The sequence below is a fragment of the Saimiri boliviensis genome, chromosome 19 (genome assembly GCF_048565385.1).
Source record: "Saimiri boliviensis isolate mSaiBol1 chromosome 19, mSaiBol1.pri, whole genome shotgun sequence".
Taxonomy (NCBI): domain Eukaryota; kingdom Metazoa; phylum Chordata; class Mammalia; order Primates; family Cebidae; genus Saimiri; species Saimiri boliviensis.
The window spans coordinates 30397664-30410005 of record NC_133467.1 but is presented as its reverse complement, the minus strand read 5'-3'; the positions used below and the strand labels follow the sequence as shown (position 1 = coordinate 30410005).

Genomic DNA, 12342 nt, shown 5'->3' with positions numbered 1-12342 from the left:
TTACCACAATAGCGTCCTGACTGGCCTCCCTGCACTCACCCTTGCCCTCCTATAGCCTCTCCTCACCGCAACAGCTGTTGTGATCTTTTAAAATTATGTGTCACATTTGTCACTTCTTTTCTCAAAATCATACATTAATTAGCTTCCCTTTGCAATTGGAGTAAAGGCTAGAGCCTTTGCAATGTTCTACAAGATGCCACAGGACCTTGATGATCTTGCTCTTCACTCTCAGACCTCATCTCCTGCTGCTTTTCCTTGCTTGCTTTGGGTCACTGTTGCTCTTCCTTGAACATGCCAATGATACTTCTGCCCAGAGCCTATTTCATTTCCTATTTCTGGAATGTTCTTTCTCACAGACTCACATCATGCCTCATTATGTCCTATAGGTCTTTACTCACATGTCACCTTATCGGTGAGGTCTCCTTGATCATTTAGTATAACCCATCTCCCCTTCCATACACCTAATGTCCCTTTCCTGCTTTATTTTTCTCCATTGTATTATTAATATATGTTTACCTGTTTGTTTTGTGTCTGACTTCCCTGTTCCTCTCCTTAGAATGTGAGCTCCAGGAGAAGCCTTTGTCTGTTTTGTTCATTACCACATACTCAGAACCCAGGTTAGTGTCTGGTGCATGATAAAGCGCTTAGTAAATATGTGCAGAATGAATAAATTCTTCAATGTTTGAAATCAGAGACTTTTAAACTGGGAACTCCTTAGAAACAATATAGTCCAATATCTTCATTTTAAAATTGAGGAAGCTGTGGCCCAGAGAGGTGAAATTACTTGTTCAAGGACATACAGGTAGTGGATGTCACTGACCTTTATATACATACAGTTTGGATTATATTATAAATTTAGTTCTACAGTGAAATGGTTTGGCTGTGTCTCCACCCAAATCTCATCTTGAATTCCTATGTGTTGTGGGAGGGACCCAGTAGAAGGTAACTGAATCATGGGGCAGATGTTTCCCATGCTGTTCTTGTGATAGTGAGTAAGTCTGATGGGATTTCATGGTTTTAAAAAGGGGACTGTCCCTGCACAAGCTCTCTCTTCTCTTGTTTGCCACCATGTGAGACATGACTTTCACTGTCACCATGACTGTGAGGCCTTCCCAGCCACATGGAACTGTAAGTCCATTAAATCTCTTTCTTTTGTAAATTGCCCAGTCTCTGGTATGTCTTAATTTGCAGTGTGAGAACAGACTAATATATACAGCTTGCTTTTTTTTTGTACTCAATATTGAGTTGTGAGCATTGCATCACTTTACAATGTCTATTTAAGTCATTACTTTAAGGTTGGTTCTACTTTTAAAGCTATTCAAACTAAGCTACTAAACATAAGTGGATATATTTAAGTGTATGTATAAAACTTTTACCAGGCCAGCTTCGGTGGCTCATGCCTATAATCCCAGAGCTTTGGAGGATGGAGGTGGGATTGATTGAGGTCAGGAGTTCAAAGCTGCAGTGAACTGTGATTGCACCACTGTACTCCAGACTAAGGGACAGAGTGAATCAGAAAAAATAAAATAAAATAAAATGAAACAAAAAACTCCAACAATCCTGCAGTGGCTCTTTTGTTTTAAGGAAAACAAACAGAACCAAACTGTACTGCATGCATAAGCACTCCATGCTATGTTTGAACCTCTCTGAAGAGATCAATTAAAAAGCAGTGAATTACATTGGCAGCATGCCTGTATGATGCCATGGTAACAGTCATAGGCTGCATTAGGGCTATAACCGTAATTCTTGGAGGTGAGTGGGTAAGTGCGGTTTTGAGGTGGCTGGGGGCTGGAAGAGAAGGTTGGAGGAGCCCACATTAAGGCAGTCCCTGAACAAGCCAGGGCACAGATCCCCCGGCTGGGCCAACTTTTCCCTGCTGAGGTGAAGACCCGTCTCTTGCAGACTGTTGGCAAACATCTTGACTCTGGCATCCAGGTGTGGCCAACTTTGACACTGAGGGTGAGTGAATTTAAATCTGACAGTTTCTTCCCCTCCTGGAGTTATGAAATCGGTTACTCCTTTTTGAGGACGGTTTGATTTTCCACTGTGGAAGTCATCTATTGCACATTTCTTCAAACATTCCTTTTTTTTCCTGGACTGATCACCTTACCAGTACCGCTGATCTCTCAAGCAGCAAACTCTACCAGCTGTCACTGGTGCTCTTGGACTGACCAAGAAACCCAGCCCAGGAACAGGACTAACCTCTATTTCTGGACTCCTGCCTCCCTCTAATAGGGTCCCTGGAACTTCCTAGTGGGTTCTAACCTGTCAAAAGGAAAAAACAGTCACCTATGGAGTAAGGATTTTTAGTTTCTTGTTTTACAAATGGAAGTTTCCTTTGAATCAAGCAAGTAATGTGAAGTAAAAGCCAACTTTTAATTTTCTCTAATACATTCCTAAATTATAACACCAAAATATACCACACGCTCTTCAGCTGCCAACCATTACAGTTGCCATCCTTGCTACTACAGTGGTGAGCATCTCTGCCTGTCATGTGGGAGAGAGGGGTTTGATTCCCCAACGGGGAGGTGACAGGAAATTGTTTGTGTGAGGATTTTTCAGCCTTCAGAAGTCTCAGAAATAACTCCTTATTTTGGCTTTCAGTAGAAACACGAACACCAGAAGATCTGAACGAAATGTGCTGGATTAAAGTGGGAAACAGCCTCAATTCACAAAGTCACAGGCCTGATGGAACACAGTGTGACTTTACCGCCCAGTGAACCCATGGCGTCCTCCAGCCTTTAGGAGGTAGGTTGGACTGGGGCCTGTAGTAGTTACTCTCCAGCTGAGTCCTGGTCTCCGGCTTGTAACCCACTTTAAGCCACAGAGAAAAACGCACACTGTGCCTCTCCACCAGGCCTCTGGAGAGGAGGCTCCTCGGGGATGCAAGCGCTGGGGAGAACACGAGGGACATCTGCGTCCTCCTTTCCCGGGTGCTGCGTTCTCCCTTGGACTGAGCGGCGAGGTCTCTCCCGTCCTAGGGCTACAGCGATGTCTCACGTCTCCTCTGAGGAAAGTGGTAAAAGGAGACAGAACAAAACTGAGGGACCTAAAGTCTTCGGCCACCTGGTTTCATTTACTCAAGAGTCATTAACCCTAGATTGGAGAAAGAACTGAAGTTAATCGGAAAGGTTAAGCAAAAGAAATGAAATTAATCGGGGAAAAAAACTTCGCTCGTGCATTGGCCGGGAATCGAACCCGGGCCTCCCGCGTGGCAGGCGAGAATTCTACCACTGAACCACCAATGCTACCGCCGAAAACCTCCTTGCAGTGTTATGTCTTAAGGCTTACGATCTCTGACCACTCGACAAGCAACGCTTAAATCGCGATTTCGAAAATATTTTGTTCAAGATAAAACTGTTCTGAGATACATGTATATATGTCTGCTACACCTGTCTTGGCATGGTAACATGTTTTCGGCCCTCCTGAGCCTCTGGACTCGCAGCGGCCCTGCAAGGCAGCCCGCGGGCCGGTGAGCCGCGGGGATCCGACCTCCCACAGCCCCGGAGAGACCCTCCTCTCAAGTTGCCGCCTTCGCGGCCTCTGCCGCAGCCGCGCGGCGCCGGCGCCCGCCGGGAGGAGCTGGAACCTTCCCCGCGTCTCTCTCGGCAGCCCTGAGTCAGAGGCGGGCGGGGCTGGCGTCGCCGCTCAGCTCCCGGGCTCGCGCCCCGAGCCGCCCGAACCTTCTCCCGGCGTCAGCGCGGCGCCGTCCCGCTGAGTCAGCCTGGGCGGGCGGGCGGCTCTCGGCCGGCCGGGAGGGTGCGGGAAGGTTCGCGGCGGCGCGGGCGGGAGGAGGCGCAAGCGGATAAAAAGCCCGTGGAAGCGAAACCGAGCAGATCCGCGCCTGGCTGGCTGGAGAGAAATCGCGGGACGGCCCACGGCGGGGCGCCCTTGGACTGCTGAGCGGCGGCAGCCTCCACGGCCCGGAGCGTCCACGGGAAGCGGCAGCCATGCAGGCCCCACGGGAGCTGGCGGTGGGCATCGACCTGGGCACCACCTACTCGTGCGTGGGCGTGTTCCAGCGGGGCCGCGTGGAGATCCTGGCCAACGACCAGGGCAACCGCACCACGCCCAGCTACGTGGCCTTCACCGACACCGAGCGGCTGGTCGGGGACGCGGCCAAGAGCCAGGCGGCGCTGAACCCGCACAACACGGTGTTCGACGCCAAGCGGCTGATCGGGCGCAAGTTCGCGGACGCCACGGTGCAGGCGGACATGAAGCACTGGCCCTTCCAGGTGGTGAGCGAGGGCTGCAAGCCCAAGGTGCGCGTGTCCTACCGCGGGGAGGACAAGGCGTTCTACCCCGAGGAGATCTCGTCCATGGTGCTGAGCAAGATGAAGGAGACGGCCGAGGCGTACCTGGGCCAGCCCGTGAAGCACGCCGTGATCACCGTGCCCGCCTACTTCAATGACTCGCAGCGCCAGGCCACCAAGGACGCGGGCGCCATCGCGGGGCTCAACGTGCTGCGGATCATCAACGAGCCCACGGCGGCCGCCATCGCCTATGGGCTGGACCGGCGCGGCGCGGGAGAGCGCAACGTGCTCATTTTTGACCTGGGTGGGGGCACCTTCGACGTGTCCGTTCTCTCCATTGACGCCGGTGTCTTTGAGGTGAAAGCCACTGCTGGAGACACCCACCTGGGTGGAGAGGACTTCGACAACAGGCTGGTGAACCATTTCGTGGAAGAATTCCGGCGGAAGCATCGGAAGGACCTGAGCGGGAACAAGCGGGCCCTGCGCAGGCTGCGCACAGCCTGTGAGCGCGCCAAGCGCACCCTGTCCTCCAGCACCCAGGCCACCCTGGAGATCGACTCCCTGTTCGAGGGCGTGGACTTCTACACGTCCATCACTCGTGCCCGCTTTGAGGAACTGTGCTCGGACCTCTTCCGCAGCACTCTGGAGCCGGTGGAGAAGGCCCTGCGGGATGCCAAGCTGGACAAGGCCCAGATCCATGACGTCGTCCTGGTGGGGGGCTCCACTCGCATCCCCAGGGTGCAGAAGTTGCTGCAGGACTTCTTCAACGGCAAGGAGCTGAACAAGAGCATCAACCCTGATGAGGCTGTGGCCTATGGGGCCGCTGTGCAGGCGGCCGTGTTGATGGGGGACAAGAGTGAGAAAGTGCAGGATCTTCTGCTGCTGGATGTGGCTCCCCTGTCTCTAGGGCTGGAGACAGCAGGTGGGGTGATGACTACGCTTATCCAGAGGAATGCCACTATCCCCACCAAGCAGACCCAGACTTTCACCACCTACTCCGACAACCAGCCTGGGGTCTTCATCCAGGTGTATGAGGGTGAGAGGGCCATGACCAAGGACAACAACCTGCTGGGGCGCTTTGAACTCAGTGGCATCCCCCCTGCCCCACGTGGAGTCCCCCAGATAGAGGTGACCTTTGACATTGATGCTAATGGCATCCTGAGCGTGACAGCCACTGACAGGAGCACAGGTAAAGCTAACAAGATCACCATCACCAATGACAAGGGCCGGCTGAGCAAGGAGGAGGTGGACAGGATGGTTCGTGAGGCCGAGCAATACAAGGCTGAGGATGAGGCCCAGAGGGACAGAGTGGCTGCCAAAAACTCGTTGGAGGCCCATGTCTTCCATGTGAAAGGTTCTTTGCAAGAGGAAAGCCTTAGGGACAAGATTCCCAAAGAGGACAGGTGCAAAGTGCAAGACAAATGTCAGGAAGTCCTTGCCTGGCTGGAGCACAACCAGCTGGCAGAGAAGGAGGAGTATGAGAATCAGAAGAGGGAGCTGGAGCAAATCTGTCGCCCGGTCTTCACCAGGCTCTATGGGGGGCCTGGTGTCCCTGGGGGCAGCAGTTGTGGTGCTCAAGCCCGCCAGGGGGACCCCAGCACTGGCCCCATCATTGAGGAGGTTGATTGAATGGCCCTTTGTGATAAGTCAGCTGTGACTGTAAGGGCTATGATGTGGGCCTTCTAGACTGTTTCTGTGATCCTGCCCTTCATAGATGAAGGGCTGGGGAATCTTCCCCCCAAAGCTAGAGCTTTCTTCTCAGGATGTTTCATAACTGAAGTCTTGAATTTTCGGTGAGAGAGGGGTTCATCCTCTTCTGCTTCAAATTAAAAGTCCTTAATTTATTAACATTTGTGTAGCACTTTAACATTGCTTTCGCCTATATTTTGTGTATTCTGTTACTTGCATGTATGAATTTTGTTAAGTGAAATATAGTTATAGACCTAAATAAACTTTTAAAACTCCTTCTTGCTTTTGATTCCAACCAATCAAAGTACACAAGTACATGAAGGGACTAGGCTTTCAGAAGCAGAAAATGTTGGGGTGGGTGCTGGAAGAGGAAAGTGAAGAATATTCCTGAGGCCATGTACATGATTTCTATAAGGGAAAGCAGGATTTGGAGAAGAGTTTGAGGCCAACACACTGGAACAGTACTGGAGTGAGCGCTGATAAAGAGGAGAGGATTGAGACTTACAATGCCGGAAGAGAGAGGGAGAGACGTGGAATTGGAAAAGCAGAGAATGAGGAGAAACTTAAGTAGTGGCAAGGTTTCCATGTGTGATCCTATGATACAAATTCTATATTTTTATCATAGGAGCCTGGTCGGTTTGTCAGTCTAGGTGTTTTAATAAAACTGACAAATGGTTTACATGTTTATTAGCTCTTCCTAATCATGTCACTTTATCCACTGTTCTTTTAGAGAAAAGACCCTGAGTCCTGGACTCTGGAGGATGGTATATGTCAGAGGAAGTAGGTGTGGTGATACGATTAAAGTTACTATTGACTTTATCTATGTCAGAGAAATAGTATGATCCCATCTGGTTTCTGCCTATGGGTCCTAGGATAATAATAACAATAACAGCAACAGTGTAGCATAATGAGGATGTTGGAACAAGACTAGATTTTCAGCCCTGCCACTTTATATACTGTGCAAATTAAACTCTCCAAGCTTCAGTTTCCCCTTCCCTGCAGTGGGGATGATGATGATAACAGCACCAACCTCCAGATTGTTGTGAGGGTTCAATTAATTAATATATGTAAGAGGCAAAGAAGAATGTCAGGCATGTAATATACTATTAACAAACATTAGCAATTTCTACTAGTTGTTAGTTGAGCATCAACTATGTACCAGGTATTTGATATACACAATCTAACAATCTTTACTGCAGCATCATGGAATACTATCTTCTTTCTGAAGATGAGGATTATGTGGTTCAAAGAGATTAAACAATTTATTCAAGGACACATAGCTGTTAAGCGGGGATGGGAAAGGAGGGCAGGAATGAAGAACACTGTCCTGCCTGATTCTAGAGCCTGAGCATGCCACCTTATAAATAACTTCACATAACTCCACTTATTACCACCTTACATAACTCCACCTTATATAATTCCACTTATTACCAGACCTTCCCTTAGATATTTTGAAATTGGGCTGGTCGCGATGGCTCAGGCCTGTAATCCCAGCACTTTGGGAGGCTGAGGCGGGTGGATCATGAGGTCCAGAGATCGAGACCATCCTGGTCAACATGGTGAAACCCTGTCTCTGGTGCGTGCCTGTAATCCCAGCTACTCAGGAGGCTGAGGCAGGAGAATTGCCTGAATCCAGGAGGCGGAGGTTGCGGTGAGCTGAGATTGCGCCATTGCACTCCAGCCTGGGTAACAAGAGCAAAACTCCATCTCAAAAAAAAAAAAAAAAAAAAAATATATATATATATATATATATATATATATACATATATATGTGTGTGTGTGTGTGTGTGCACGTGTGTGCATGTGTGGTGTGTATACATACATATATGTGTGTGTGTATATATATATATATATATATGATATTTTCTTTTGGAATACAGTTGGATGTTGAGCCCCATGGAAAAAAGTGTGCATTTTATTGCATATCTACGTTATTCATTTAGTAATCAGTTGTGTGTTTTTTATAGCAAGTGACTGAACCTGGGAAATATCCTTAGTCACAAGTTTACTGCCAGTTGAGTCAATGACAATATAAAAGCAAGGATATTTGCCTTTGCTTTGTTGGTATAAACAAAATAATCAAAAGGATAAATTTGTGTTAGTGCCCAATCAATTCAGTCCATAGTATAAATTTATTTTTATCTCAGAAATTATGGGAGAGCTTGACTAGAACAATGCTACGTTATACATTACATTTCGTAGGCTGATTTTTTTTAAAGATGGAGAGAAGGTTAGACTAATAACACACTTGTCCTTGGCTGTGTGTTATTGTCCATTTTTAAATACCCTCTTTTCCTGGCCCTGGCCCAAGTTTTACGCAATCTGGCTTCACATGAAAGAAACTGCACACACACACACACACACACACACACACACACACACACAGAGAGAGAGAGAGAGAGAGAGAGAGAGAGAGAGAGAGAGAGATGCATATACCCTCCATTACAGTCTCCCTTTCCTGAATCTCCTCCCAGCTCCCGACATTGACACCCTCGACCTGTTTGTACTTCTCAAGAGGATTGATGGTACTCACTTTTATATAGTTTCTTAGTGTTTTGATAGCATGCCTCTTTCCCCTTTTAAAAAACCCAACACAGAATATAAGAAGAAAGATTTTTGTCGTATTTAGTTGTGACATTTCAGATCCTCCCACTTGAGTGCAATCTATTTTTCTATAGAGAGATTTAAAAAACTTCACTTACTTTTAAATGGCTGTTGATTATTTTGTTTTAGTTTCTCTAGGGACTGTTTCTTGTATACTAGGCATCTAAAAATCCTTACGTTGTACATAGTCTTAGTTTCATTATTGTAATCACAACGATGTCACCTAGTTCCAAAAAAAAAAAAAAAAAAAAAAAACTGGAGCAAAGTAAATCAGAACACATGCCGATTATTAAAAAATCGATTCTTGGTACAAGCAGTTTCTTGACCCATTCCCAGGTTCTACTCCTCACAGGCAACCACTTTCAAGTTGTTGGTTTTTTAAAATAATTTTTAATTTTGCAGTAATTTTAGATGAAGGGATGTGTTGCAAAGATACCATATAAAGTTACTCTATATGCTTCCTGCTTCCCCTACTGTTAAAATCTTATGTAACCATGATATACTAATCAAACCTAAGAAATTGGCGTTGGTATAATATTAATAACTAAATTTTGTTCAGATTTTATTTTATTTTTATTATTTTTTGAGACAGGGTCTCACTCAGTACCCCAGGCTGGAGTGCAGTGGCACGATCTCGGCTCACTGCAACCTCTGCCTCCTGGGCTCAAGGGATTCGCCTCAGGCTCCTGAATAGCTGGAACTACCGGCGTGAGCCCCGGGTACATGGGAGGCTGAGGCACGGGAACTGCGTGAACCCGGAAAACGGAGGCTGTAGTGAGCCGAGATCGCACCACTGTACTCCAGCCTGGGGTACACAGTGAGATCCTGTCTCAAAAAAAAAAAAAAAAAAGGTTGGGGGCAAGGCGGTGGAGAATCTGATCCTTACCAAAGTTTGACACTACTGCATTAGCTTAAAAAACTCAGACTAAGTACAGTACGGCAAATTAAAAGATCCTGAGTTGAGTGATTTCTCTCGTTTAGTCAAAGGAGATGCTATCTGCCTGCGTTAGAGTGCTTGAGGCACACAAAGGGCTCACCACATTGTTGTCGAATAAAGGAATGAATACCTTGACACTGGGAAGCTGGAGTCCGAAGTTTAACAACAACAAAATATGCCAGTTAAGGATAAATCTTAGTCTCAAGTGCTCCCTGATTTCATAAACAAAGACTCCAACCTACAATACAGAAAAAATAGATTTAGTACAAGTGCAGAGAAGCACAAATAATTTTCGTAAATTTAGATACGCAGGATAAAACGCAGTGTCGATCGATTAAAAATTCCTTCTCTAAGAATTCAAACAGTTGCTGGTTGATTCAAATCCGGAAGAAAAGAACGCAAAAAGCTCGTTTTGTCAGAAGTGGGATTCGAACCCACGCCTCCAGGGGAGACTGCGACCTGAACGCAGCGCCTTAGACCGCTCGGCCATCCTGACACACGCCGAAGTACCCTTCCTAATTTCCCCTAATTTTATCATATACTGACGGTGCATGTCAGGTCCTATTAACTTGCCTATTAATTGTTTCAAATAAAACACTCTCTCTGAACCCTGTCGCAAAGCGCCAAAAATAAACCAGTCCCCGACAGCTCTTTCCTCTTTCCTACTTGCTTCCTCACTACCCAAACGAAACCTTAAGGCTCCATTTTCCCTGGCAACTCTTCGAGGTTGAGGGGTCAAGCTAAGTCAAGGCAGATCCTGTGTCGGCCCGTCTCGCTCAGATCCTCGGCACCAATCGCCGTTGCTGAATCCGACACCCGGCGGATCCAGTGCGGAGTCTTGAGGAGCTGCGGACCCGGGAGCGGCGGGACGCGAGGAGAGCGAGTGTGAGAGAAACGGCGGAGGAAAATCCCCCGTTTGTGCTTAACTCCGGCTTTCTCTGTGGGCTGTGAGCCAGCCCCGCCCGCCGGCTCCGGTAGTCAATGGCTTCTGCGTACACGGCTCCCTGCCGTTGGCGGGCGGGGCCGATTCAAAGGAATCGGAATCGTTCTCCTGGAGTGAGGGCTTTGCATGCTTAACCTTAGTATCGTGAGCAGAAGACCCTGCTAAAACTGCCGGGAAACGCATGCGCTTTGCTTCTCTCATATACAGATTTTTAAGACGGGCTGTTCAGCCGCGTTGGTGGTATAGTGGTGAGCATAGCTGCCTTCCAAGCAGTTGACCCGGGTTCGATTCCCGGCCAACGCAAGTTAGATTTTCTTCTACGGGACCTGCAGCGGGCGCTAAACTCTTTTTTTTTTTTTTTTTTTTTTTTGAGACGGAGTTTCGCTCTTATTACCCAGGCTGGAGTGCAATGGCGCGATCTCGGCTCACCGCAACCTCTGCCTCCTGGGTTCAGGCAATTCTCCTGCCTCAGCCGCCTGAGTAGCTGGGATTACAGGCACGTGCCACCATGCCCAGCTAATTTTTTGCATTTTTAGTAGAGACGGGGTTTCACCATGTTGACCAGGATGGTCTCGATCTCTCGATCGTCATCCACCCGCCTCGGCCTCCCAAAGTGCTGGGATTACAGGCTTGAGCCACCGCGCCCGGCCTGAACTCATTTTTTATACCTCAACAAAACTGCCGCAATACCTCACTTTCTGTACTCGCTTCCTATCTTTCCCCTAACCTCTTGTAAACCCAGGCTTTTTTTTTTTTTTTTTTTTTTTTTTTTTTTTTTGACGGGATTAGATTCTGATTCTTCTTTTCTCCTTTCCTTCCTTTGTAAACTTTCAGTTCTTGAGTAATCTTTGGGATCATTTGAATCCTGGGATGAGTCTTAGCCTCAGAAATGGCCTCTTAAAGTGCCTTTATCGCGAGGTTCACACGGTAGCCACGAACTATTGAGCACTTGAACTTGGCTAGTTTCTCTAAGAAACTGCATTTTCAAATTTAGTTTAATAAACCAATTGAAATAAATAAAATTAGTAAATAAGTGGAACATGTTAAACGGATACCTAATAATTCAACCCCTGGAGAAGGTTTCAGAGCATCTGGAACAACTTACCTATTGAATCTACTTTTTCAATTGCAAATTTTATGAAATCTAAAAACAGATTTTTTTTTCCGATGAGAATTTCCTTTCCTAGTTGAAATGTGCTGTCTTTAAGTGTAAAATAAATACATAGCAATTTTGAAGACTAGGTAAGAAAAAATATATAACCAATTCATGTTTTTATATTGATTACATGTAATATTTTGCATATATTGGGTTAAAGAATAAGATTTGCTATTAAAATTATCACCCCTTTCTTTTTACTTTTTAACGTGACTATTAGAAAATTTTAAATTACATATTGGACTCAAATTTTTATGTTTCTATTGTAGTGTGCGAGTCTGGAGAATAAAAGCATCACTTTGCTAATAGCCAGCAACTTCTGCTCAAAGTATGCTGGTAGTTTGGAAATACCTTTTTCGAAAAGAAAATTTTCAGACGTACACTTCCAGTCGTCCTCGTTAGTATAGTGGTGAGTATCCCCGCCTGTCACGCGGGAGACCGGGGTTCGATTCCCCGACGGGGAGATACAAAGTTCCTTTTTTCTTTTTCTTCTGACTCTTCCAGTCAAGTTAAAAAAAAAAAAAAAATTCAAGTGCTTAAAAATCAAATTAAAATCATTAATATATTAAAAAGAAACACAAACTCCAGTCCCAGTTAGCTACAATCCCCCCCCACCTTTTTTTTAAAAATAAATTCCAGTCTTGATTTTAAACCTAGTTAGCTCCTGAAACTTCTTTTTCTTAGATGGCTTGTGTTAATGTTTAGGTCTTACATACCCAATGCTGTAACCCAAATTGTTTCCTCTCGCCTAAAGGCTATC

General features: G+C 46.5%; 1 protein-coding gene and 4 non-coding genes across 5 annotated transcripts; 3 read left to right on the top strand and 2 right to left on the bottom strand.

Moving 5' to 3' along the window:
- Positions 1–3177: 3177 nt before the first annotated feature.
- Positions 3178–3248, bottom strand: TRNAG-GCC (transfer RNA glycine (anticodon GCC)). The gene has a single exon. It is a non-coding gene; the product is annotated as a tRNA-Gly (tRNA).
- Positions 3249–3674: 426 nt separating this feature from the next.
- HSPA6 (heat shock protein family A (Hsp70) member 6) lies at positions 3675–6218 on the top strand. Its single transcript, XM_003943398.4, has one exon. The coding sequence runs from the start codon at positions 3951–3953 to the stop codon at positions 5880–5882; it is 1932 nt and encodes a 643-aa protein (XP_003943447.2). The 5' UTR covers positions 3675–3950; the 3' UTR covers positions 5883–6218.
- A 3678-nt stretch (positions 6219–9896) lies between these two features.
- TRNAL-CAG (transfer RNA leucine (anticodon CAG)) lies at positions 9897–9979 on the bottom strand. The gene has a single exon. It is a non-coding gene; the product is annotated as a tRNA-Leu (tRNA).
- Positions 9980–10657: 678 nt separating this feature from the next.
- Positions 10658–10729, top strand: TRNAG-UCC (transfer RNA glycine (anticodon UCC)). Its single transcript has one exon. It is a non-coding gene; the product is annotated as a tRNA-Gly (tRNA).
- Positions 10730–11974: 1245 nt separating this feature from the next.
- TRNAD-GUC (transfer RNA aspartic acid (anticodon GUC)) lies at positions 11975–12046 on the top strand. The gene has a single exon. It is a non-coding gene; the product is annotated as a tRNA-Asp (tRNA).
- Positions 12047–12342: the final 296 nt, after the last annotated feature.

Excerpts from the sequence above, each read along its gene's own strand:
- HSPA6 (XM_003943398.4), top strand. The coding sequence starts at position 3,951 with ATGCAGGCCCCACGGGAGCTGGCGGTGGGCATCGACCTGGGCACCACC.